This window comes from Felis catus, chromosome A1 (genome assembly GCF_018350175.1).
Source record: "Felis catus isolate Fca126 chromosome A1, F.catus_Fca126_mat1.0, whole genome shotgun sequence".
Lineage (NCBI taxonomy): Eukaryota > Metazoa > Chordata > Mammalia > Carnivora > Felidae > Felis > Felis catus.
The window spans coordinates 137323276-137350870 of NC_058368.1; the positions used below are offsets into that span (position 1 = coordinate 137323276).

Below are 27595 nucleotides of genomic sequence, written 5' to 3' on the forward strand. Positions count from 1 at the left end.
TAAAGAATATAATGAGAATTCCCACATCTTTCAGAAGTGTAAGGTGGGAACATTACTCAGAAGCATTCTGTTTTTTAAGATCACCTGTATCTAAAAGATGATTTTACTTCTTTTACTGTGTTTCTGTACGCTCACCAACAATTGCCTATTAAAGATATTTAACAATTTTTGGACTTTCAAACTTGTAATTTTTATTCAATCACCGTTCCTCCTTCTCAAACATCTGTTCTTTCATATGTATTAACATCTAGTAATAGTATCTTTTATTGCCTTCTAACTATCTGCCAGGCACTCTGCTAATGAGCTCTTAATATACTTTATCTTATTTAATCCTGTTTAAGACAAGGAAGTGAAGCTCAGAAAGACTGAATTGGAAGCATTCAGAAGAGGTGAAGCCAGTATCGGCATACAAGCCCTGTGCCTCCCAGTTTCATGCTTGTTTGACAATGCTACATCTGACAGAGTGAGCATCTTTTCCTTCCGAGGGGAAAGCTTATAGGTAGGTTTCTCAATGTATTTTGTAATTTCTACCATTCTTTGATTTTTATCCTCACCAATTTGTTCACCTAAAAAAAGAATTAATACAGAAAATTTAAATATGAGGTATCTGTAGTAGGGTTGGGGGTTAAAATCTAAGGCATTTACTGTTTTTAATTTAAGTGTACGTCCTTAAAAAATACGGACCAAGTTTTACTACATGAGCTTTGCTGCTTTGTATTCGGGTCTAAAGAGAAAACACTGCTGGGCAGCTGCTATTTCATGTGCACACTGTGCAAAGGATTAACAGGTAACAGGAAAAGTAAAATAAAATAAGCCATGTTAATAAGCCCTTCTTAATGGTAAGAAGATTTACTGTTTAAAACATGTATTTTTAATCTAACCTAGAACGTAGAGACAAAAAGGCTATACGTACAAGCAGCTCTTCATTCAATACAGAGCTATTCATACTAAATTTTAATGCGCTTTCATTTAAGTTTCATAAAAGTGTGGATATTTAATTTTCTTAGGCTCAATTTCACAACATTTGATGATCAGTATTTTTTTATTTCAAAAGATTTTGGTCAATAAATCCTCTTACATACACTAAATAATACTTCACCTTTTAAAATTAATTTCATTTACTTCCAAGGTATTATTCAGGTGAATTCCTGACTAATTGCTTTGTCAGTAGTTCTTTACATCTGTCATTATTTGCTAAACCTTTACATTTAAAAAGTATTCCTGTTGTTTTTCCTTAGCAAAGTAAATTGCAGAAACCACACATCCCGTGATTTGCAAGGATCAGGGCTCCCTTGATGTCCCAAAAAAGTCCCATGATGGGACTTTTCAAATGCAGAAATAAGCTCTTTTTGTTATTTGGATAAATGTATGTATTCTGGGTAAATTTTCCTGCAGATACACTAACCTACATTTCGGAAGGTTTACATTAAGTTGTTTTCTTAGTAATATACTCCCATCTGGAGACCTCTTTTGGTGCGTGATCCTGTATCTAACTGCTATCAAATTAACATTAGAAAATGTTGGAATCCTAATTATGAGTGTCTTAGTTATGTAAAATATTTTTTCTTCGTATGTTCCATTTCCTAATGATAAAAAATAGTCCTTCTAGATTCAAAATTTAAGTGAAATAAATTGTTTTGTAAAATGACTTGTTGCAAATGAAAACTATTAGCAAGTTTGTTACCAAATAAGCTTTATCAATGTAAATAAAAAAAACCTTTCTAGTATTGGTACTATAATTTTACCTCCAATAAGCCTGGAAGGCAACAACTGCTACACATTTTCAAAACATAATATATACAGCACTTACAAATAGGACAGTAAAAACTGCCGGCATTTTACACACGTTGATCTTATGAGGAAGGATATTATCAGCAGCAGCATCACCATGGGTTATAATGATCATCTAGGTATGCAAATTTAAAATAATAATACATAGGAAATTTATATATAAGAATAATGTGGGGAAAGGAACTGTTATTTATCAGTTCATTACCATTATTATAATTGAGTATAAAAACATCTATGTCTCCCATTTTGGATTATGCTCTGTTTAGAAAACAGAAGGCATTTTAATTTCTCATGATGGCTGCTTACAAAGAGGAGGGCTTCTTATTTCTAAAAGGAAGACACTGGTTTTAACATACACCTGGACATGTAAAACTTAATTTTATAAATCCTTTAATTTTGCATAGAAAGCAGTTGACATGCTAGATACAGCATACCTCAAAAGTCAATCATGCAACATTCGCAGGCAGCCCTCTGCCCATATCCATCTACTGAAGTCGTTCCTGTTTTTTACCAGCAACGTTGGAACTGTATTATTGGGGGATATGCGGCATGTTCCGTGTTAAATAGGCTCCCGGGGCAGGGCTGTCACTTTGGAGATTATCCGGAAGTATGGAAGTTCGTCTGGGGTAGGGTCGTCACGCTTAGGAGGCCCTGGACAGCCCCTAAGCGTCCACACTTGCAGGGCCATTTTTGGTCGAGGCCTCACGGCGCAGAGCAGCCGGCTGCAGCGCGGCTTGAGCCACCGCTGGCGCGCGCCGCCGACCGCAGGTCAGCGGACCTAGCAGGCCCAGGCCGCGGTTTTCCCCGCCGCGCCGCCGTTGCCTAGGCGACCGCCGCCGAACGTTCCCGCGGCGGGCCCCGCCCCCCGGCCAATCGGACCAGCGCTCGTCCGAGCCCAGATTCTCTTTGTTCCGCAGCCATTTCAGGCCCCGGACGGGAGGCAGCGCCGCTTCGGCAGAGGGCCCGAGCGCCGGAGGCCTCTGGGATGGTGTGGGACCGGGTAGGTGGCGTGAGGGTGCGCGGCCCCTGACTGGAGGGCGGGAGCGGAGGCAGGCTGTTCCGAAGCTGCTTGAGGGGCCGCGGGAAGAGGCGCCCGACCCGCCGCCCTCCCGGCCGTTTGGAGCCCGGCGGCGGCGGCGGCGCGGTTCTAAGGCCAACAGCTGTCCGGCGGGACGCCGGCGGCGGTCGGGCAGCGCCTCCTCAGGTGTCCGAGGTCGGCCTGGGGGCCAGTAAGAGCGGCGAGGAGGGGAGCGTCTTCTCGCCGGGGAGCTGTTACACCGCGGCGTTAGAGGGCCTTGGTGCCGCAGTCGCTGCGCCAGGACGGCTGCTTCTGCCGGTTCTCGGCGCTTTGGGGCACTGCCTGCCTCTGCCCCGGATGGCCCGTCTTTGTCCCCCGCCCGTTCCCCTTTGCCCGGGTGTCCCAGGCCCGCACACGCCTTCCTCTCCACACTCCGCTCGGGCGGATCGCTTTCTCTGGGCGGTTCTTGCCCCTTGTGGCCTCTTGGCCTCACGACATATTTACATAACTTTAATGTTAGTAACTGCACGGGCTTTGCGTGGGCTTGTGTTTTTTTCACTTCCACCCTTTTGTACTTCTCCCACGCGAACACGCGACAGGGAACAGCTGCCGAGGAGCAGACCAGCTACCGCAATTAAGCCAAGGCTTTCTTCCTTTAAAAATGATCGCCTATTTGTCTACTGATGTAAAAACCAGCTGGATGCGGCAAGGACTGCTTGCTACCTAAATCTAAGTCCGTTTTCTTAATCACTAATTAGTTTGGTCCATCAACAGATTTGGATGTAGAAATGTAAACTTGGCGGGATTCACAAATTGGTTTTGACAGTTGTTTTAAGAAGCTTCATAACAATCCTACCTTGAAACAGTGATGACTTCATTGATGAGTTTATAAATGGTAATTTTTTTAGCCTAAAGAAAAGATGTCTATAAAAAAAACAAGTTGTATTGTCTAATCGGTATTTGGAAATATAAGGTGGTAAAATGGCTATCCTTGAAAGGCTTATTTTCATTTAGGGTAACAAAAGTTCCTTTTAGATTTTAACTTTCCCTTTTGTATCAAAGCTTTCATACTAGAATGGCAAGTAAGTTCCACTTACTGAAGCAGGGAAGTATTCGGTCTTGGGGGAGAAACGATTTTGTTTTCCACTTGAACCCTGCCCTGCACACCCTTCTTCTTGAACAATGACTCCACCAGGTTGAAAACTTGCAGTCGCAAAAGGGGAATGTTAGTTTGAAGGTGCAGATTTCTCTTTTACTCCCCAGCATATGCATTCATAAATGCCTACCAGTTTACCAGTCCAGTTTTTACGTCACCTGAGTTAATGTTAGCCTAATGAACTACTAGTGCTCCATTTTGTTTTTCCTAAAAGGGCCCCACCTGGGTCACCCTTGAGGTTACATTTTTGTCTCAGGCATTCAGGGAATTACTAAATTCCTCCCACAGAAATACCTATAAAAATGTTTTAAAGTAATCAAGCTTATTACCAAAATATGTTATGAGCAGGATAAGATTTTGGAAAAAAATGCACATGATTCTGGTTGTAAATATTTCCATTATCAACACTTGATACTGTATTCATTGTTTTTATGACTAGTTTTTCTTTTTTATATAACGTTAAATCCATCACATGAGCTCAAGTTTTCTAAATATTGTAAATGAACTTCACTGAAATGTAAATGTACTATATTTAGAAGAATTGCTTGCTTTTATCCATGTTGGAATCTGCAAATACTGTTTTTAAAAGAAATTTGATTAATAAAGGAAGGCAAAACAAGTAACAAGTCTTGAAATAAATTTATCAAATGTAAACCGCAGAGAGGAACACAGCAGTAAGTGGGAGTTACGTTTATTGCCTGGAGTATAAATTGTGACTGTTTTGTCCTGGAGTTGATACTTGAATTTATACTGGTGCCAAAAAGGTCTTTCTCCCAGAAAAACAATTTGGTCTACCAGCAAACGGGTGAGAAAGCTGAAAGAATGAAAGTGATTGATTAACTGATGATTGTTTTCAAAAACAGTGGAGAATAATGCCATCTTCAAAAATCGATCAGAGACAAAAAATTCCCCAAATGTTGGGAGTCTTTCTTAATTGGTGCCGTTCATCCAGTGTCGCGGCAGATATCCAGTGAGTGTTGGCAGGTGAAAGGAGTCTCCTGGGTTGCAGGGTGAACTTTATGATGGAGGACAGGTATAGTGGTAACTGTATAGATTTGTAGTTCTGTGGTTGGGTGTTGGTGTAGGAGAGTTTCTAGAAGCCTCTGTTCATTTGGTTGCCTCAGGACCTCCTTACTAGAATTCTTTGAAGTACTGAAAGTGGGTGTAATAACTAAGAATGGTTAAATGAGTTTCAGTGATTAAATGAGATATTGGAACAGGAAATAGGGATGCAGATTTGTCTTGGAATTTTCTGGAGTGGATAGAACCCATACAGGAATGGTGGCTACATCTTGTTCCAAAATGGCACCTGATGGCAGAGCAAATAGTTGAACTCAGAACTAAAAGAATGCCTAGAGCTAAAAGAAAGCTGTTAACTGAATGACCACAAGATTGGAGTTGACATTTGCCTTTTTAATAGTTAAAATTTAAAAGCAAAGCAAATCTTCAAATGTAGCGGTTAGGAACAGGAGCTCTAGAGCCAGACTCCTTGGATTCAAATGTTGGCACCTTCTGAAATCATGTGTGGACTTGGGCAAGTTACTTCATTTCACTGTGCCTCAGTTTTTTCATCTCATAATGCTGTGGGGATTAACTGAATTAATTTGGTAAACTCTTAGAACGGGGCCTGATGTGGTAAACACTCCATAAATAATAAGTGCTATTATCATCATGATCATTGATATTTTAGAAAATAACCCATCAAATTATAATCACTAATATCTAGACTTTGAGATAATTACTGTAAACCCATTGATATATTTCCTTTCAATATTTTTTCTCAGTTTATTTGATTTTTACATAGTTGAGACTTTATGAATAGCTTTTTTTTTAATTTTTTTTTTAATGTTTATTTATTTTTGAGACAGAGCATGAACGGGGGAGGGTCAGAGAGAGAGAGGGAGCCACAGAATCGGAAGCAGGCTCCAGGCTCTGAGCCACCAGCCCAGAGCCCGACGCGGGGCTCGAACTCATGGAGTGTGAGATCGTGACCTGAGCTGAAGTCGGACGCTTAACCGACTGAGCCACCCAGGCGCCCCATGAATAGCTTTTCATTCTGTTTTTTCACTTAGCAACATTAGCATTTTCTCCTGTTAATTTGTTAGCACTTAAAATTTTTTTTTATTTTAAATTTTCTTTTTTATAAGTTTATTTATTTATTTTGAGATAAGAGTGCACATGAGCATTGTAGGGACAGAGAGGAGGAGAGAAAGAATCCCAAGCTGGCTCCTCACTGTCAGTACAGAGTCCGACACGGGGCTCAAACTCATGACCATGAGATCATGACCTGAGCCAAAATCAAGAGCTGAACACACTCAGCCAATTGAGCCACCTAGGTGCCCCTGTGAGCATTTTTTAAAAATGACCTCATAATGTGATTTTCTCATAATTAAACAATGTCCTAGTGGACAGTTAGCAAGTTTCTAATTTTTTTTTTTTTTTGGCAGTCTAAGAAATGTTACAATGAACATCCTTTTACATCAAACAGCTTCTGTGTTTTAGCTTATTTCTTTAAGATAGATTCTCCAAAGGGAAAATACTGGGTTGGAGTATATGAATATCCAAAGCTCCCATATTGTTTTTACTTAAGAAAATTTACTAATGGACTTAAAACTGAGGAGCACAGCATTTATTGCCCTTATTGCTTGAGATGGGAAGGAAGAGGGAGTGAAATAACATTTTTTCCATATACTATACCAGGCATTATTTGTAGGTATTTATCATACTTTTTTACTTTTATATACATGCTGCTCGGTATCATAGTTCTTTGTTACACTTGGGAGTTACCTGTAGATAAGCAAGTACTTTGCCCATGGACTCAGAATGTTCAAGGCTGAATCTGAATCTAGATCTACCTGATTGCAAAGCTCATATCCTTTAATGGTAAAATTTCATGTAATATACATATTCAGAATCTTATGAATATGTACACATTGAATAAATACAGAACCTTGTGATGAATCTTATAATTCACTATAACTTAGTGGATCTACACATTATGAAAATAGTAAACTTGAGCTGGAGGTAATGAATGGGTAAATTACAAAGTTAAACCAGGAGGCCTTAACTATCTGCATATATTTTACAAAAGGAAAAAATATCCTTACCTGAAAGAAATGTAATGAGGTGTACCTGAATGGTTTCTAAAATGAATGCAAAAAGTATTTGTGGTGAAACACTCTTTGTAATGACCTCAGCACAGATAGGGGAAGAAAAAACAAATCCATCAAATTTGGGAGATCTGTATAAAAAGTGACAATGGCCTGGGTGACTCAGTTGGTTGAGCGTCTGACTTTGGCTCAGGTCGTAATCTCACGGCTCCTGAGTTTGAGCCTCATGTTGGGCTCTGGGCTGACAGCTCAGAGCCTGGAGCCTGCTTCACATTCTGTGTCTCCCTCTCTCTCTCTCTCTGTCTCTGCCCTGCTCACCCACACTTTCTCTCTCAAAATAAATAAAACATGAAAAAAAAAAGTGACAATGGCCTATTAAGAAACCAAATTGAAAAATAAACTTAGTAAAACCCCTGCCAAACTAAAGTCTTAGTAGAGAAATAACAAAAAAAAAATAGTAATAATAAAAGATACTCCCGTTAAGGAGAATAAGACTGCAAGCTGTAGGGAATTAATTATATGCTGAAAAGTGAAGGGAAAAAGTTAACTGCGTTTTATAGTTGACCATGAAGGACTCTGAAGCCTTTAATAAAATAATATTCAGCAGAGCCTCTTAATCCTCAGGTATAGAAGTGGCTGTCATAGATAAAATGGTCCATCCCAGAAAGGCCAAGTTTCCATTGCTTTTGTCTTTACTAAGGAAGGGATTAGAGTAGAGAAATACTTCACCAAATCGTGACCGTACTCAATAAATAAACGATTAGGAATAGGTGGTATCCACTAAAACTATAAAGAAACACTTAGAAAATTGATCACTATGCTGTCATTAAAAATAGTATTTTTGAAAAATAATGACATAAAAGTAAACATAGTTACTTTTAGCTGGAGCATAGGAAAACAGGAAAATGATGAGAAAGATGGCAAATTATGAAGGATTGATTTTGTGTGCCATTTATTCATTTACTAAACATTTTTTAGTGCTGGGATTGTCCCTTGTCATTTAGGGATTTACATACTACTGGAGAGAGAGATGTGAAGAAAAAAGTGTAACAAAGTGTAGTTACAGCTTTACAGTATAAATCTGTGGCCATATCTAGCAGGGCTAGTAATAGAGTTCATGCAGGGAATAGGAGCAGCGCTTCAGACACTGTCAGCAACGATAAGGACCTACCGTGTTCTTGAAACTGCAAGCAGTTCAGGGGCCCTAAAAGATACCGAGCAGGAGCCCATGAACTTTTTCTGTAAAGGACTAGACAGTAAATATTTTCTGCTCTGTGGGCCAAACCACCTCAAACGTAGTGCAAAAACAGTCATAGTATGGAAACTCATGGGTTTGACCAGTAAGACTGGTGGGCCTTAAATGTCTCTAGTAGATAGTAGAGGGATTTGAGGAAGAGATAACCTACTGGGCCTAGCATGAGCCATAGGAAGATTTGAAACAAGGAATTTGTAACATTTGTGTGAATCATTAAGAGCGGAATGAATTAGAAAAAGTTTCTTTCTAAGCACTATAAACCATTAAGAAAAGAGAAGAAGGGGCACCTGGGTGGCTCAGTTGGTTGAGCGTCCGACTTTGGCTCAGGTCATGATCTCCTGATTTGTGAATTCGAACCCCGTGTTGGGTTCTGTGCTGACAGCACGGAACCTGCTTTGGATTCTGTGTCTCCCTCTCTCTCTGCCCCTCCCCCAGTCACTCTGTCTCTCTGTCCCTCTCAAAAATAAACAAACATTAAAAAAAAGAGAAGAGAAGACAACTCCGTTTCTTAACAGCCATATTCACAAAAGAGGGGCGCCTGGCTGGCTCAGTCTTGGTTAAGCGTCCGACTTCAGCTCAGGGCATGATCTCGCGGTTTGTGAGCTCGAGCCCCGCGTCAGGCTCTGTTCTGACAGCTCAGAGCCCGGAGCCTGCTTCGGATTCTGTGTCTCCCTCTGTCTCTCCTCCCTCACTCATGATCTCTCTCTCTCTCAAAAATGAATACACATTAAAAAGATTTTTTTTTTATTTTCACAAAAGAGAATCTCAATACAGCTAATGCTCTGCCCCACCAGTAGAGAAGTGCAAAGTAAAACGGCGATATTTTGTTTGCTGTCATACTGGCAAAAGTGAAAAAGTTTTGCTAGTGTGTATTGACAAGGTTGTAGTGGAAACTCCTACGTTGAGTAAGTCAGTAGAGCCATTTTAATTTTAAAGCAAAAACATTTTGACACAGCAATTTCCATTTCTTAGAGAAGCATGGGAATGAGTGTATCAGGGGTCCTGTGTGTTCGAGAATGTCAGTAGCCACAGAACCTCCAGACTTCCATCCCACCTTTAATTGTCTGCACTCCAGTTCATAAAAGGGTCTATATATGTCTTTCTAAAAAACAAAACAAAACACTAAAAATCCCTCCTAACTCTTTATACCCTTCTACTGTGCCCACTGGAATTTACAGTCCTTCATCTGCAGAGTCCGGTCTCAACCTGTTCTTAAACATTTCCTTCACTTCCTTGCTCTTCTGGAAAGCTGACTTTTTGTGCTGTGCAGTTGTGGGTGTTGTTTTCTATAGCCCTTCTAATCAGTGTTTCTAGAGGTGGGAAAGATGTCTGCCGTGCAACTCCTTGCTGCTTTCAGTCTCTTCTCCCTTCGTCCTCCCTAAAAATCCTCAGATTATATAATCCATTACTCCTCATGGTGGTTATTTACTGTTGATAGTATAATTGCTATCTGTGACCTCCAGATCATTCCTCTTCATTTTTCAATTGTTTTAGCTCCAGGTTCATTGCCCCTCTCTTCAGTACTGTCTCAGTCTTTATATTGAAATTGAAAAAAATGTACATAACTGATATTTCCAATATCCTGGCCTCTCATTCCTAGACCTTTCCTCCAGTGCTCGTCTATCCTGTCTCAGTCACTCACTCCCATAGTGACACCCTTCTGCCTTGTCAGTGACTACAGTCCTTACATAGTTACAATTTTATGTGTTCTATTTTGTGACCCCACTTTCTGTTTTTGTAGTTCACTCCTTCTGGTTAATATCTCAGCCCCAACCATCTTTTGACCCCAGCGTAATCTCCATTGTATCGATCCTGTTATTGTTTCCCTGCCACTCTTGATATTTTCACTCCCCTTCTTAACCCGGCTGAAATTTCATGGTTAATCTTTTTTAATTTTTTTTTTTTAATTTAGTTTTGAGAGAGTGAGCACATGCACATGAGCAGGGGAGGGGCAGAGAGAGAGGAAGACAGAAGAGAGAGCCTGATGCAGGACTCAAACTCACAGAACTGTAAGATCATGACCTGAGCCGAAGTCAGACGCTCAACCAACTGAGCCACCCAGGCACCCACAGTTTATCATTTTAATCACTCCTTTGGATCCACTTCCTTGCTCTTTGCTTGTTTGGTAGAAACACAGGCCTACGTAAAACCAATTCTCTGCTTTGTACCTGCCATTATGCAACTTAGTATAGCTGGAAGAAAACACACAACCATACCTGACCACTTTACTCAAGGGGACCCTTGATGCTGCCTGTTGGTTGCACTGTGTTTTCTTAGTCTGTTCACTCTCCTATTCCTGTATGACTATTTCATATCTTCTCTTTCTCAAACCTTCAGATCTCTTTTCCCATCCTCACTTTTAGCTCATACGTGACCTTGCTTCCTGCTTTGCTAACAAAATAGAAGCAATCAGAAAACTTACACAGACTGCCAGCACCCTGTGTACCTACCAACATCTGTGTCAGTACATGCTGTCTTCCTGCTTATTACTTAGGTTAACTGTTCATGTTCTTGTGTCTGCTTTTGTACTAGATCCCATCCTTGTTCATGTGCTCAAGGACATTAATTCAGCTTCTCTCCTTCCACATCATGTTTTTCCTTTATTGAATTATGTCTGTCAGCAAACAGACATGCTATTATTTTTCCCAGTATTTAAAAACAAAAATCTTGATCCATTCCTCACCACCTGTTTCCCCATTTTGGGGGTTTCCTTTGCAGCATTATTCCTTGAAAGAGTTGTCCGTACTTGGTAATGCCAAATTCTTCCCTTTCGTATACTACACCAAACCCACTCCGATCAGGCTTTTGCCTGCCCCATTCCTGCTGAACGGCTCATGTTCTCCAGTAACTTCCATGTTATCAAATGCCATATGCCATCGATTCTGTTCATCTTACTTGGTCTATCAGCAGCATTTGACAGGGCTGTTTGTTCCCTTATCCTTGAAACACTTTCTTCTTTGCTTTCCAGTATACTACACACCTCCTGCTTATCTTCTACCTCCTTCCTGGCCCCTTGTAATTCTCCTTTCAGACCTCGTTTGTTGAAGAACCCAGGGCTCAGTCCTTGCTTTTTGTTGTCTTGTTTTTCCTATCACTTCATTCATAATTTTACTCAGTCTCATGGCTTTAAATACCATGTAAATGCCAGCAACAACCAAACTAATTCTAGTCTCCTATGTACAGCTGCCTCTTCAACATCTCTACCTAAATGTCTAATGATATACATCAAACTCAGCATTTCCAAACTAAACTCCTAAACATCTCCCCAGTACCTACTCTACACATAGACTTGCCCCATTTCTATCTGTCAGTAGCCACTCCTCCTCCTCCCAGTAGCTCAGGCTGAAATCTTCGAGTTATCCTGGACTTTGCTTTTTCTGTGACTCTTCACATCCATAGTTTCAGGACAACCTGTTTTTTCTATATCATCAAAATATATCCAGAATTTTACAGTGCCTTGTCCTCTCCACTACTATCACCTTGATGCAAGCTACTACTGTCATAAATACTGTTTAAATAGGTTACTCAGGTGTCCCCATTCTACCTTAGTCCTTCCCGATAGTCTTTTCTTAATACAGTAGCGAGAGCTAGTCTTTTGCAAATTAAGACAGCCCCAGTCACTTCCTTATTCAGAGCACTGCAGTGGCTCTTCTTTTGATTCAGAGAAAATCTAGTCCTTACAGTAGCCCACAAAACTTTTTATAATCTGCCCAAACCACTCCCCTTTGTCCCTTACCTTCTTGACCTTATTTCCTATTACCAGTTTCCCTCTTTGCACACTGGTCTCCTTGCTCTATCAAAAACATATCAGTCATGCTCCTACTTTGGGACTTTTGCTTTAGCTACTGGTTCAGCTATCTGGAATCTGCTTTTCCCAAATATCTACTTGGCTCACTGGCTTTACTGTCTAGTCTTTGCTCAGATGTTACCTCCTTTGAACACCTTCTTTTTTTTCCTTTCTTCTTTTTTTTTTTTTTTTTAATTTTTGAGAGAGAGAACGAGCATGAGCAGGGGAGGGGCAGAGAGAGAGAGGGATAGTGAGAGAACACCGAGCAGGCTCTGTGCTGTTAGCCTGGAGCCAGATGTGGGGTTCGAACTCAGGAACGGTGAGATTATGACCTGAGTTGAAACCAAGAGTCAGACACTTAACCGACAGAATCCCCCAGACACCGTTTTTAATATGGTATCCTACCTTCTCCCACCCCCCGCCCCTTATCCTGGATTCTTTTATTTTTTGCATAGCTCATACTACCTTTTACACTGCTATATCAGGGGTCAGCAAGTTAGAGCCCCACTACCCTCTGGCTTGTTTTTGTACAGCCTGTGAGCTAAGAGCAGTTTTTACATTTTAAAGTGTTGTAAAACAAAAATAAAGAATCTACAACAGACATGTGCTCTGCAAAACCTAGAATATTTACTATCAGGCCCTTTGCAGGCAAAGTTTAATGGTATATTCTGTTTATTTTCTTTCTCTTCCCACGCAATTGTAAGCTCCAAGAGGGCAAAGGTCTTTGTTTTGTTTATTGCTGTATTTACAGCAGCTAGAACAGTGCCTAGAATACAGTAGGCATTCAGTAAATATCAGTTAAATGAATGAATTGCTTGTAGTGGTACAAAATTATAAATAGGTTAAGTATTCAAGGACTCATACTGCAATTAGTAATGAAGTAGAGTTATATATAATGAGTAGGAAAGCAAAGGCATATTTTAAAAGAATTTTTTTAATTATTTAAGTAATCTCTGCACCCAAAGCAGGGATCATATGCTCTACCAACAGCCAACCAGGCACCCCTGAATTTTATAAAACAGAAAACATTACTTCTATAGAAACATACGTATTTAGATGCACAAAATAACCGCTCTATAAGCTTATGCATCAGGTGAATATTAGAATACCTCTGGGGAGGAGATCAAGGTTAGGAGAGATACTTCAAGGGAGCTAGAATTTCATTCATATTGTTTCCTTTTTTTGTATACAGTGAGAAGCAGTCACATGTCTATTTTTCATTTAAAGATTTTTTTTTTTTGAAGAGAAAGGGAAAAAGAAAGAAATAGGTACTAACTAAACCAGTAAGAGAAAATAGTAATGCAGTGGAAAGGGAAGAAAATGTTGCCTTTCTTAAATACTGTATTTTGCCAACAATCTGAATTAGAAGGAATGAGCATTATGAATGCTGAGGAAAACGTGCAAAAGTAAAGACTCTTGGGTAGGGATAAGCATAACATCAGGGAACTGCCAGACAATCAACATGGAACATAGTGAAAAAGGATCAGAGACTACTAGGAGATTAGTTCAGAGAGAGGCAGGAGCCCAGATTAGTTACAACTATGTAGCTGTGGTAAGGATATGAGGTTTTATTTTAAGTGTGATGAGAAACCATTGGAAAGTTTTGATGGTCAGAAGATGTGATTTAATTGCAGCTTTAACATGGTCATTTTTGCTGCTCTGTCTCAGAGAATGGGCAGTAAGGGAACAAAACAGAAAGGTAGGGAAACCTATTGTAGTAGACCATTCTCTTGTAGAACATGGTGGTTCCCAGACTAGGGACGTGAGAAGTGGTCAGACTCAGAGTGTATTTTAGAATATATTCTGATAGCCCTAGCTGATGATTTGGATGTGGGATATAAAGGATGATTTGGATGTGGGATTAGTATTTTGGCCTAAACAACTGGATGAACACTTACTATAGGCAAGTGGAGGAGAACTAGGTTTGAGCAGGATGAGGAAAAGAATCAAGAATTGTGTTTTAGCCAGTGAAGTTTAAGATGCCCATTTCTCGAACAAATGAGTATGTCTTATAAAATATTGGGTGTTTGAGTCTGGAGTTCAGAGTGCTATTTAATGGCACAGACTGGATGAGGTTATGTATAGGTAGAGAAAAGAAAGGGATATTTAGGGGTAGGAGAGCCAGCAAAGGAGACTGACAAAGAGTAGCCAGTGATACAAGAAGAAAACCTGGGAGATGTGAGGCTGGGAAGGAGAAGAGTGGTTGCCTGTGTTCAGCACTGTGGAGGGATTGTGATAAGGCCAAGAAATTGTTGGGTTTGGCAAAAAGGAAATCTCCGTCTCATTGGAGTGGAGTAAAGATGGGGAGATGGGGACTGTACACAACTTTCAAGATGTTTCTGTGAATGGAAGGAAGTGGATCAATGGAGTAGTAGTGGAGGATGAATGGAGTCAAAGCTGCTTTTTTAAGACCTTATTTTAAAATAATTTTAAACTTAGAGGAAAGTTGTGAGAATAATTTAAACAGTTCCCATGTACATACAGCTTACCTGGATTGACCGGTTGTTTACATTTTGCCACATGCTTTCCTCCCACTCCTACACACACACACACACACACACACACACACACAATTATTTTTTTGATCATTTCAGAGTAGGCTTTATACATCTTGCACTTTTATCCCTTAAGTACTTTGATTTGTGGGTCTTAAGAGCTGGGATATTCTCTTCTAAAACCACATAATAGTTATCAAATTCTGGAAATTTAGGGTTTTTACAGTCTATATTACAGTTTTGTTGCTTGTCCCTATAACATTCTTTATAACATTTTTTCCTCCAGTACAGGATCCAGCCCGTGGTTTTATATTACATATAATTGTCTTTTTTAAACAGAGTTTTGGGTTTGTTTTTTTTTTTTAATGGAACTTGACCGTTTTATCCTCTTAACTACCCCTTGGTTAATTATTCTTTCTATGACTAATAAGTGGCAAGACAGGAGCTCAAAGTCAAGCAGAGGAACTCCAGGGTTTGCACTCTTAAGCTCTGTCTTAAAATGCCTCTCAAGTGATGCACAGAAAAATGTGAAATTCCCTGTTTGAAGTGGACAAATAAGTCAAAGATACAGATCAGAGGCAATGATCCTTATATTGAAAGAGTGATTGTAACTTTCTAGATCTGGATTATACTGTTTTAATGGTGGACCAAAGTTTAATATATCACCTCGATGAGCATTAGGACAGAGAGAAAAGCAAGAAAAGTAAAGATATTTAAACTTTGTATGTGAAAGTTATCAGACTTTGGTATAAATTATATGTTTTCAGAGTTCTTGGTGCTAATGTTTAGAAAGGTAAAATGCTTGGATTAATTATTTTGTGATAGAGTTCAGTTGGCACTGTCTGGTTATAAAGAGTTCTGATCTGTGAAAGAGTTTGTCTAAGCTCATAAAATGCTACCTGTCAACATTTATTAGAAAATATTATGAGACGTAATTTAGGGAAAGAGCATTAAACAGTGAATCATTGAAACCACAGGTGCTCCAGAACAGGAACTAGAATGCTCCATTGGCTTTTAAAAAAAATTTTTTTTTCAACGTTTATTTATTTTTGGGACAGAGAGAGACAGAGCATGAATGGGCGAGGGGCAGAGAGAGAGGGAGACACAGAATCGGAAACAGGCTCCAGGCTCTGAGCCATCAGCCCAGAGCCTGACGCGGGGCTCGAACTCACGGACCGCGAGATCGTGACCTGGCTGAAGTCAGACGCTTAACCGACTGCGCCACCCAGGCGCCCCTCCATTGGCTTTTTAGTTGAATAATGCTTTTACATAGTTTCTGTTACAGTTTTAAGGAGATAATGGGTAAAAACTTGTGTGGGATAGAAACCGAAGTTATGGTGAAAATTTTTCTTTGGCATTTTCAATTAAAGATTGTTCTTACTATTGAACGTGATTTCTGTAAGAAGTGACCTAAGCCTGACATGGGAACCCAAGTATTTGCTGAAAGAATCAAATGACATGTAACTTAGTAATCCCGCAACTACATTTGAACAGTTGAGTTCAATACAAGTTTCCCTGAAGGCTTGGAGAATTTCAGTAGCAAGTATAAAGGAAAGAAGAAAGTCTGGCTTTTGTACGTGGAATATGACCAGACTGATTGTTTATAATCAACTAAATGTTTCACTTCTAGAAGCTGAAAGGACCACAGTCTTTAGTTGCTTTATAGGTGAGGAAATGAGTAGAAGTGATTTGTACAGGGTCGTCCAGCCAGCTCTTCTGTCTGCAGAGAAGAACTGAGACAAACATGTCAGATCTCTACCACTCCTTTTTTTTTTCTGATATTATTTTGGCTCTTCATGGCACAGAAGAGTTAAAAGACCCATGGTCAGGGGCACCTAGGTGGCTCAGTCAGTTAAGCGTCTGACTTCAGCTGAGGTCATGATCTCACAGTTTGTGGGTTCAAGCCCTGCATCGGGCTCTGTGCTGACAGCTTAAAGCCTGGAGCCTGCTTTGGATTCTGTGTCTCCCCCTCTCTCTCTACCCCTTTCCTGTTCATGTTCTGTCTCTCTCAAAAATAAATTTTAAAAATGTTAAACAAACAAACAAAAACCATGGTCAGAGACAGTTTGTCCCCAAACCCCATGGAGTTAACAGTGGTTTTTTGTTAGCTCCAGAAGGGCTTTGGCTGTGATTCAAGTGTCTATCGCCCATCCTTCTCCTGACCTGACACTTTATCCTTCCATAGGTCAAGGATGAAATAGGGGAGAAACTGTAAAGGTTAGGAGGTTTTTCTGGACTCTTACTTCAGCGTAAATACTAAGCTCAGATTCAAGAGTGTGGTATAGTAGTTTAAGGTCTGAGGTAGGAATTTGATGGGGAAGCTTAAAAGCCAGTAGAGAAATAAAATACTGAAGCGTAAAAAGGAAAAGACTGTAATAAAAATCCTAGCTTTACTTGCCCCTTACATCCTAGTGGGCTAGAGGCTTTTGTGTTGGTGTCAGTATTTGCTGATCAGGGACACAGCAGGCAATTTTTATTTATAAAACAGATTTGGTACAGTCATACTCCCATGAGATTCTAGTAGAGTTTCATTTGCTCAGCAGGCAGGACAAAATTGTGATCTCAGGTAAAAGTATCATTTTCTGAATTGTGGAAATACAAACTTCTGGCCATCTCAAATGTTTTGGGTCATGTTCCTCAAATGCCCCACCACACATTGAATTATTGAACTTAATAACATAAAGAAACCTTAGGAATTTTGTTTTTGTAGTTTCCAGCTATAAAACCCTGCATATATCAGTGGTTAGTAAGTGTTGGCTTATTGATTTCATTTCTGGAGTTCCTTTCTTCTAGAATATGCATACTACTCCTGTAAGAATACATAATGAAGAGTTGACTAGAGATTGTGTATTTTATTAACTGTAAATAATAATATGGATTATTTGCTGTATGAAATTTTTTTAATTATAATATCATTTCATGTGACTTAAAGATTTGGTTTCTGTGTACCTAACCCAACTTCAAGGAAATTATGTAGGAAAAGGTTTTTTTATAATAAATAAATAATTTTTTTTTAAGAATCACTTTGGTGTAGGGGTGCCTGGGTGGCTCAGTCAGTTAAGCGCTTAGTCTGACTCTTGATTTATGAATTAATTTTAATGTTTATTTATTTATTTTGAGAGAGAACATGCACATAGGAAAGGGGGAGAGAAAGAGAATCCCAAGAAGGCTTCACGCTGTCAGCCCAGAACCAGACACTCAGCTCAATCTCACAAACTGAGGTAATGACCTGAGCCAAAATCAAGTCATGTTTAACTGACTGAGCCACCCAGGCATCTCATGAATTATTTTCTTAAAGAGTAAAATAGTATGTGACACAAATGATTGAATAGCAAAGTAAAAAGTACTAGAACTCTAACCTTTATCAGTTTAGTATATGCTCAGTGACAAATTTATTTGTAGAATGTACTTATTTCTGCAGTTAGAATTTTCTTTTTTTTTTAATTAAAAAAAATTTTTTTTACCGTTTATTTATTTTTGAGAGAGACTGAGACAGAATGCGAGTGGGTTAGGGGCAGAGAGAGAGGGAGACTCAGAATCCAAAGCAGGCTCCAGATAGTGAGCTGTCAGCACAGAGCCTGATGCCGGGCTCAAACTCAAGAGCTGTGAGATCATGACCTGAGCCGAAGTCGGATGCTCAACCAACTGAATCAGTCACCCAGGAGCCCCTGCAATTAGAATTTTCTTATCATACATTAGTAAATTTTGCTTGTAATATTTGTAGTTATGATTAGTGAGGGAATCTATAGAACTTACTGCCACAGAATTTTTAAGAATCATTGTAGAAGAATTATAGACCCTCTTTTCTGAGCTATATTTTAATTTGCTTTTGGCTTTTACATTTTCATGAGATTTTTTTCCTTCTAGTTCAATATAAGGTTTAATCAAGCTATTCATTGATTTTTTCTTAAGTGGTATTTCTGGAATTATGTGCCAGTGTTTTGAAAAATTAGGAAGTTGATGAGAGGTGATTGGAATTTTTTTTAAGGAGTTTCTAGGTCCAATGTGGGGCTTGAACTCACAACCCTGAGATCCAGTGTTGCATTCTCTACAGAGTAAGCCAGCCAGGCACCCTGAAACTTTTTTTATGTTAAGCAAAATTTTGGTATTCTTGTTTTAAATTTTGTAGTAGTCTTTTCTGTATATCTTTTCTTAGTATTTAAACAGTTTAAAAAGTCCTAATATTAATTTATCATAACATAAAAAATTTTCCACACATATAAGATATTTAAACTGTAATCAAATTAATTACAAATGTAGAAATCGTAATAATTTCCATTATCTAGGTAAAAGTAAAATTTCCATTTTTTCTCTGAAACTAGGTGTCTGGGGTTATAAAACATCTTTGTTGGTATAATTCTTTTGCTTTGCAGAAATTGAGTTTTTTTCCATTGGTAATAAAGATATTTTTCTTAATTTCCAGTATCTTCTTTATATCATTATGTCTACTCATTTTAAAGACATGATCTGGGGGAAAGTTCTGCGAGTATATCAATTTTCTGTAACTAAGATTTAACCCTTTAAGTGCCACAACCTTTAAGCATTTTCATATAAAACTTTCTAAATTATATTTCACACGTTTTTGCCTTTTTAACAAGTAAAAAAGGTGTAATTTAAGCTCTTTGATGATTCTTTTTTTATTATGAATAGCAAGCACTGTATCATAATATGGTAACATTCCCTGGGATCTTTTGCCCTGTCCTATTTATGACTTCCAACACTTACACTTTTGGAGATCATTATTATTTATTTTCATTTTAAAGGTAATTTAACCACAGTAGTGAAATTTTTTTGAATAGAAAGGAAAAAAGGCTTATAATCTTAACCCTCTAATCTGCTGCTAGCTTTTCATTGTTTCCTTCTGGTCTTTTTCATTTAACAATTCTGACTTTATCTTATACATATGTTTTACTTATTTGTTATTGTTCTCTACATACAACTTTTGATTAGTTTCTTTACTTCCTAACCATAAACATTTTCCATGTCATTACAGAAATTAACTTTTTTTTTTTAATGTTTATTTATTTTTGAAAGGGAGAGTGTGAGCAGGGGAGGGGCTGAGAGAGAGAGGGACAGAGGTTCCGAAGCAGTGCTCTGTGCTGACAGCAGTGAGCCTGACGTGATGCTCGAATTCACTAATCGCGAGATCATGACCTGAGCTGTATAGTTGGATGCTCAACTGACTTGAGCCACCCAGGTACCCCCTGGGATTACTTCTAATTCAACAATAAATATATGGGTAAACATTCAACTGTTCGGTTATTATGCGGTTATTAAAAAGATGACTGGGGCACCTGGGTGACTCAGTCAGTTGAGCGTCCAACTTCAGCTCAGGTCATCATCTTGCTGTTAGGGAGTTCGAGCCACATATCAGGGTCACTGCTGTCAGCACCGCTTTGGATCCTCTGTCCCCCTCTTTCTCTGCCCCTCCCTTGCTCACACATGCTCTCTTTCTCAAACATAAATAAACATTAAAAAATAAAAGAATCCCAGGATTAAATCTTTGGGAAACACTTTTTTTCCTTTATTTAAGATTCTTAGGATATAGTCTAAGAAGTATAATCATGAGGTCAAAGGTTATTAAAATGCACATGGCTCTTGATACAGGTTGCTGAGTTGATTTCCAATAGGTTATATTAGTTTACCTTCAATAATCTGTTGGAGGTGATTCATATCTTCAGCACCATAGGGTGTTATTGTTAATAAAATTATCTTTGTTAATTAGTCTAAAATTTTTACTTCATTACATTTATTGATTATTAATAAGATTCAGTATTTTCCAGGGTTTGTTTACTATTATATTCTGTGAATTTTCTTTCATGTATTATCTGTTTCTTCTAAACCAGTTTTCCAGATAAGTAATTAATATATTACTGTCTTGTTGCATCATCTCACTTTGTCTAACTTTCTCTAACATCTCACTTTCTCTAACATGAGAGGAGCTCCCTTTATATTTGCTCATATAAGACATGTGTTTATCTTCCATACTTGTAAATAGTGGTGCCTCTGGAAATGTTTAAGAGATATTGTAAGTTCTTTGACATGTGGACTGTCTTAGTCTTGGGAAGCCAGTATTACTTGAAAGCTAACATCATAGTGAGGGTAAATTGCCACTATTCCTACATCTCTCACAGGTATAAATATGAATGAAACAAATATGAAGCATTTTTTCCCTTGATGACAGCAGAAGCAGTGATTGCTATTGTTCAGAACCAAAATAGTATAATTTGGAATAGGCAAATTATAGGCAAGGGAAGGGTAGAAGTAGATGAATAAGGAATTCTGTGTCTGGAAAGAGGATGTACACCTGAACTGGCAGCTGGCTTTATTGGTTTTCTCTGTTTTCCTACTCAGTTTATTCTCCACCCATTTTGATATATTCATTATACTCAGTATCTCCCAGAGACTTCATGTCAGCTCTCAAATTTACTCTCGTTGTTCAGTCTAAGGAAATTGATTTCCACGATAGTCATCAGCTTCACTATACCAACCCTACAGTTCCTAGAGAACTCCTTAAAAAGTTTAGTTCCTTCCACTTAAATACATTTTGGGAATAGCTTGTTATAATATAACATTTAATATATAATCATGTGATTATATCTATAATATTTAATATTTCTATTATAATTAAGCTCTTTTGGTTCCAAGGAAGAGAAACCCATTCGGATTGTCTTAAGAGAAAGGGAAAGGTTTATTTTAAGTCATTTGTGAAAGTCGAAAACCATCAGAAAACACGACAGCTCCCAGGAGCAGTTACTTCTCACTCTGGTAGACCATGTAATCTTGCTCAGTGCGTCCCTCCTCCTCTGTGTGCTGTCCGTTCTCCTTTCTGCTCACTTAGAATTTCTGCCCCTTTATAATTTTGTCTTGGCATACGGAACCTAATGATGGCCACATCACTGACATTTTAGCTTCTTTGAGTACTGGTAAATGATCCTAGTGCTTTCTGTTCATATTTCTGAGAAAGGAAATCCACTTGATTGAGCTCACCTTTTTATGCCAGGATTCATCATATGGAAGGTCACGTACCCAATCTTGGTTTAATCAGTTGCATTTAGGAAATGCAAAGTGTCAACCTTGCCATTAGACCCAACACTTAGGCTTGGCCATGGACTATCCAGTTCCCTTTAGAGAAAGGGTTTGAGTTTACTGGTAGATACCTATCAGAAAATCGGTGTAGTATGCAAAAATGAAGGACGAAAAGAACTTCATAATATAGAACTGAATGTTCTATGTTTTTATTTATTTTATACTTTTTTTTTTTTTTGAGAAAGAGGGAGCAAGTGAATGAGGGGCAGAGAGAGAATCTTATGTGAGAGAGATAGCGGGAGAGAAGCAGGGCTCACCCAAAGTGGGTCTCAAGCTCACCCTATGTGGGACTCAGACTCACGATCTCTGAGATCCTGACTCACGCCAAAGTCAGATGCTTAATGACTGAGCCACTCAGGTGCCCCTGTAACTATGTTTTTAAAAGTTGAAGTTAGGGGCGCCTGGGTGGCTCAGTCGGTTAAGCATCTGAATTCATCTCAGGTCATGATCTCGTGGTCCGTGAGTTTGAGCCCCGTGTCGGGCTCTGTGCTGACAGCTCAGAGCCTGGAGCCTGTTTCAGATTCTGTGTCTCCCTCTTTCTCTCTCCTCCCCCACTCTGTCTCTCTCTTCTCAAAAATAAACGTTAAAAAATTTTTTTTGTTGAAGTTAAATTTTTTCCCTTAATTGAGTTGTAATGTTTCTAGGTCTTGATTTCCCCATTTTTGTAAATAAAAGGATTGGATATAATGTTTGCATTCTGAAAATGTTATGATTGCTATTCCCTAAGGACAGTTAAAGTTGATGAATTCCAATTTCATGGGATGAGGGGGATGGATGGTGATTAGGACATGATATTCAGTTGGCCAATAACTCAGTATCTCTGTTTGCAAGAGGACAATAAGCTTTTTAACACAAGATTCACTTTTAAGGGTATATTTTTATAAACCAAACACTTTCTTAGTATGTATAGTAGATTAGTATTATTCTTTGCGTGTCCAGTATGATCTCAGATTCCCTTAGCTTCACACATTTCATTCTAGATTTCTATATTCATTAATTTGTTTATGTCTCAATCTTGGTTGAGTCTCGCTGTCACAGTAAGAGAAAAACAGACTTGAACACACAGAATATGTGCTACTGTTTTTTGTGCTAAATTGTTAGTCATATAGTACTATTTGTCATACAACATTATTTCTTGCTATTTTTTTCCATTTGTGAACTATCTCTATAGAATTTGTTTTGTGATATTCTTTTCCTCTCTTCATACTGCGAAGACTACTCTCAGTCAACTACTTAATTTTTGCCCTTATAAAATTTTTGCAGATTGATTACATTCATGTCTGATTTAATATTCAACATTTGAGGGGCGCTGGGGTGGCTTAGTCAGTTAAGCAACCGGCTCTTGATACCAGCTTAGGTCATGATCTCACAGTTCGTGAGTTCGAGCCCTGCATCTGGCTCTGCACTCACAATGCAGATCCTGCTTGGGATTCTTCTTCCCTCTCTCCCCCTCCCCTGCTTGCACTCTCTCTGTCTCTCAAAATAAATAAGTAAATAAACTAGAAAAATATATATTTAGCACTTGATTTCTGATACTTTTATTTCTCCTTCAATATTTCTATTTTGATCTTTACTTCTTTAGACTCTCATCTCATTTAAGTGATTCAAGCAGCCCATTTTGTTGCATATTCTTTGATAATACAAAAATAATTTCATCTTTGGCATGCCTGGCTGCCTCAATTGGTGAAGGATGCAACTCTTGACGTCAGGGTCATAAGTTCAAGCCCCACGTTGGGTGTAGAGATTACTTAAAACTAAAATCTTAAAAAAATGTCATCTTCATCTTAATGGGTATCTGGTGGTACAAACTGCTGTCAGTAAATCTGTTTTACTGATAATTTTAGTGGGTGGTGAAGTGAGAAGGGAATGAACATTACCTACTATTGCAGCAGTTTCCATTCTCATTTAATCTTCTCTTCAACCCATTTCACAGAAAACTCAACTGTGGCTAAGAAAGTTAAGCTACTTTCCTAAAAAAGACAATGAGGAGGATTGGGATTTCAACCCCTGTGTGTATGACTCTGGAACCCATGCTTCCTGAACTCTATCTTCCTGCTTAGCAACAATAAATAGTGTAGAACAATATTCAGCATAGGAACAAAAATTGTAAAAATTGATCTCCTCTCATAAATTGTTTCTCCTGTCTCTGACTTCTCACACTTGAAATCTGAATGATATGTGCCCTTGTTATATGTGAGAAAGATATCAATCTTTCAGGCTAATAATAATCAGCCTACCAACCACTTTTCTATTTTATTGGCTAAAGGACTCTGACCCTTTTCCACTTCAACCCTTGCCAGTGAGCATACTGCTATGTTCCTTTTTCTGTTTACACTAGAAAATGTGAAATATTCAATCCACTCATTACCCCATAACAATCAGGGATAGTTCTAGACATGACTGAGAAATTCCTAGGGCCCTGTCACTTGAGAACTTTAGGAGCAATCTAACCACAATGAAACAATATACTTGTAGTTACCATAATGATCTGTAATGGTTGTCCTAATGTGCTCGCTCTGATTTTTCTAAAATTTATCAGCTTAGATTTCTATCAACTGTACAGTCAGTATCTCACATTATAAACACATAAAGTAGGGACACTTGGGTGGCTCAGTCATTTGAGCATCTGACTCTTTGACTTTGAGTAGGGGAGGGGGGTGAAGGGAGAAAGAGAATTTTAAGCAAGCTCCCACTCTGCTTGGAGCCTAACCCAGGGCTCATTCCCACGACCCTGAATCATGACTCGAGCCAAAATCAAGAGTAAGACGGTCAACTGACTAAGCCACCCAGGCACCCCGAGCAATGTTATTATTTTTATTTACTTATTTATTTTTTAATTTACATCTAAGTTAGCGTATGGTGCAACAGTGATTTCAGGAGTAGATTCTTTAATGCCCCTTACCCATTTAGCCCATCCCTCCTCCCAAAACCCCTTCAGTAACCCTCTGTTCTTCATATTTAAGAGTCTCTTAACCAAGCAATGTTATTTTAAAACAAGCTACTCTTTTAATTATACTTACATATTTGTGAACGATGAATTAAAGAAACAGTTTAGAGTGGAAGAAACATTGAAATAAGAATAGGAAGGCCTACGTTCCAAACCAAAGTTGTTTTTGGGGGTGGGGGAACAGTGGTAAAACTTATTTCTTACTCTTATTTCTTATTCACTTATTTATTTAAAAAAAATTTTTTTAGGGGCATCTGGGTATCTTAGTCATTTATGTGTCTGACTGTTGGTTTTGGCTCAGGTCATAATCTCACAGTTGTGAGATTGAGCCCCACATCAGGTTCTGCTCTGCACTGTTAGCACAGATCCTGCTTGGAATTTTCTCTCCCTCTCTGTCTCTCCCCTTTTCACACACTCACTCACTCTCTCTCTCTCTCAAAATAAATAAACTTAAAAAACATTTTTTTAGCTTTATTGAGATAAAATTGCCATATGACATTGCAGAAATTTAAGATGTACACATAATGATTTATGTATGTAAGATGAAATGATTACCACAGTAAGGTTAGTTAACATATCCATTATCTCATATGGTTACAATTTATTTTTGTTATTATTAATATTATTTTGGTGAGAGCTTTTAAGATTTACTCTCTTAATAACTTTCAAATATAATAATACAGTATCGTTAACTGTAATCATTATGGTATACATTACATCCTGGAACTTGATCAGCTTAGAAGTGGAAGTTTGTATCCTTTGACTATCTTCACTCATTTCCCCTCCCCGCTTTTACTTCTGGTAACCACCAGTCTGCTCTCTGTTTCTGTGAGTTTGGTGGATTTTTTTATTTCTCAAATATGTGATACTATTTATATATATATATATCTATATATCTATATATATCTATCTATATATCTCTATGTATAGAGATATATAGATAGATATATAGATAGATATATACACACACACAAACATAATGTGTATATACAGTTGACCTTTGAGTAGCATGGAGGTTAGTGGTGCTGACCACTGTGCACTCGCAAATCCACGTATAATTTTTGACTCCCTCAAAACTTAGTTATCAATTGCCTGCTGTTGACCAGAAGCCTTACAGATAACATAAAAAGTTGATTCATATATATTTTATATGTTACATGTGTTATATACTTTATTCTTACAATAAAGTAAGCTAGAGAAAAGAAAATGTTATTAAGAAAATACACTTACACAGTACTTGTATCAAACAGATTTTTGCATCTAAGTGGACCCATACAGTTAAAACCCAACATGTTGTTCAAGGGTCCAGTATATATCACATTTCCTTTATCCATTTATCTGTTGATGGACACAAGTTTATTTCCATGTCTTGACTATTGTAAATAATGCTACAGTGAATATGAAGGCACAGATAACTCTTCGACATAGTGATTTTATTTCCTTCTGATAAATACCCAGAAGTGGAATTGCTAGATTATATGATAGTTCTATTTTTAAGTTTTTGAGGAGCCTCCATCCTGTTTTTCCATTCCCATCAATATGAGTTCCCTTTTCTCCACATCCTTGCCAGCTCTTGTTATCCCTATTCTTTTTGATAATTGCTATCCTAACAGTTTTGAGGTGTTAATGTTATTGTGGTTTTGGTTTGCGTTTGTCTGATGATTAGTGATGTTGGGCATCTTTTCAAGTACCTGTTGGCCATCTGAATATCTTCTTTGGAAAACTGTTTATTCAGGTTCTTTGCCCTTTTTTTTTTTTCAAATTATTTGGGCTCTTTGCTATTGAGATGTAGGAATTTCTTATATTAGCTCCTTATCAGATACATGGTTTGCAAAACTTTCTCCCATTCTGTAGGTTGCCTTTTCATTTTGATGATGGTCTCCTTTGCTGTGCAGAAGCTGTGCAGTTTGATGTAATCGCACTGTTTATTTTTGCTTTTGCTGCTTGAGCTTTTGGTGTCATACCCATGAAATCATTGCCAAGACTAATGCCAAGGGGATTTTTCCCTGTTTTTTTTTTTTTTTTAGGAGTTTTTTTTGTTTCAGATCTTAATGTTCAAGTCTATGTTTAATCCTTTTCGAGTTAATTTTTGAGTGGTGTAAGGTAGGGGTCCACTTTCATTCTTTTGCATGTAAATATCCAGTTTTCCCAACACAAGAGAAGAGACTGTCTTTGCCCCATTGAGTATTCTTGACCACCTTGTCAAATATTAGTTGACTGTATATGCATGAGTTTGTTTCTGGGCTCTCAATTCTGTTCCATAAGTCTGTGTGTCCATTTTTATGCCAGTTCCATACTGTTTTGATTGCTGTAGCTTTTTAGTATACTTCGAAATCAGGAAATATGGTAATTTTAGCTTTGTTCTTTCTTAGGATTGCTTTGGCTATTCAAAGTCTTCTGTGATTCCATATAAATTTTAGGATTCATTTTTCTTTTTCTGTAAAACAAATGCCATTAGAATCTTGATAGGGATTATATTATCTCTGGATAACTTTGGGTAGTATAACATTTAAATAATATTAATCCTTCCTACCCATGAACATAGGATATCTTTCCATTTGTTTGTATCTTCTTTAATTTCTTTCATCAATGTCTTACAGTTTTCTGGTGTACAGATCTTTCACCTCCTTGTTTGAATTTATTTCCAATTATTTTATTCTTTTTGATGTTGTATATGGGATTATTTCTTCTTTCACATAATTTAGTGTTACTGTATAGAAACGCAACTGGTTTTTGTATGTTCATTTTGTACCCTGCAACTTTACTAAATTAGTTTTTTTATAGAGTCTGTAGGATTTTCTTTGTATAAGGTCATGTCGTCTGTGAATAGAGACATGTCTGTTTTACTTCTTCCACTCTGATTTGGATTCCTTTTCTTTTTTGTTGCCTGATTGATTTGGCTAGGACTTCCAGTACTTCGTTGAATAGGAATGGTGAGAAGGGGCAC

The 27595-nt window shown here is 38.1% G+C and overlaps 1 protein-coding gene across 4 annotated transcripts in view; it reads left to right on the forward strand.

Annotated features, from left to right (window-relative positions):
- Window positions 1-386: 386 nt before the first annotated feature.
- The window catches only part of TNPO1 (transportin 1), a 97576-nt gene continuing 70367 nt past the window's right edge, over window positions 387-27595 (forward strand). For 3 of the 4 annotated variants that reach the window (XM_023257302.2, XM_045061945.1, XR_006600790.1), the window contains exon 1: window positions 2642-2791. In XM_023257302.2, coding sequence (XP_023113070.1) covers window positions 2777-2791 — 15 coding nt within the window. In that variant the 5' untranslated portion in view covers window positions 2642-2776. Of the gene's footprint in view, window positions 500-2641; window positions 2792-27595 lie in introns of those variants that run through there. The other variant, XM_023257308.2, reaches the window with a different exon arrangement.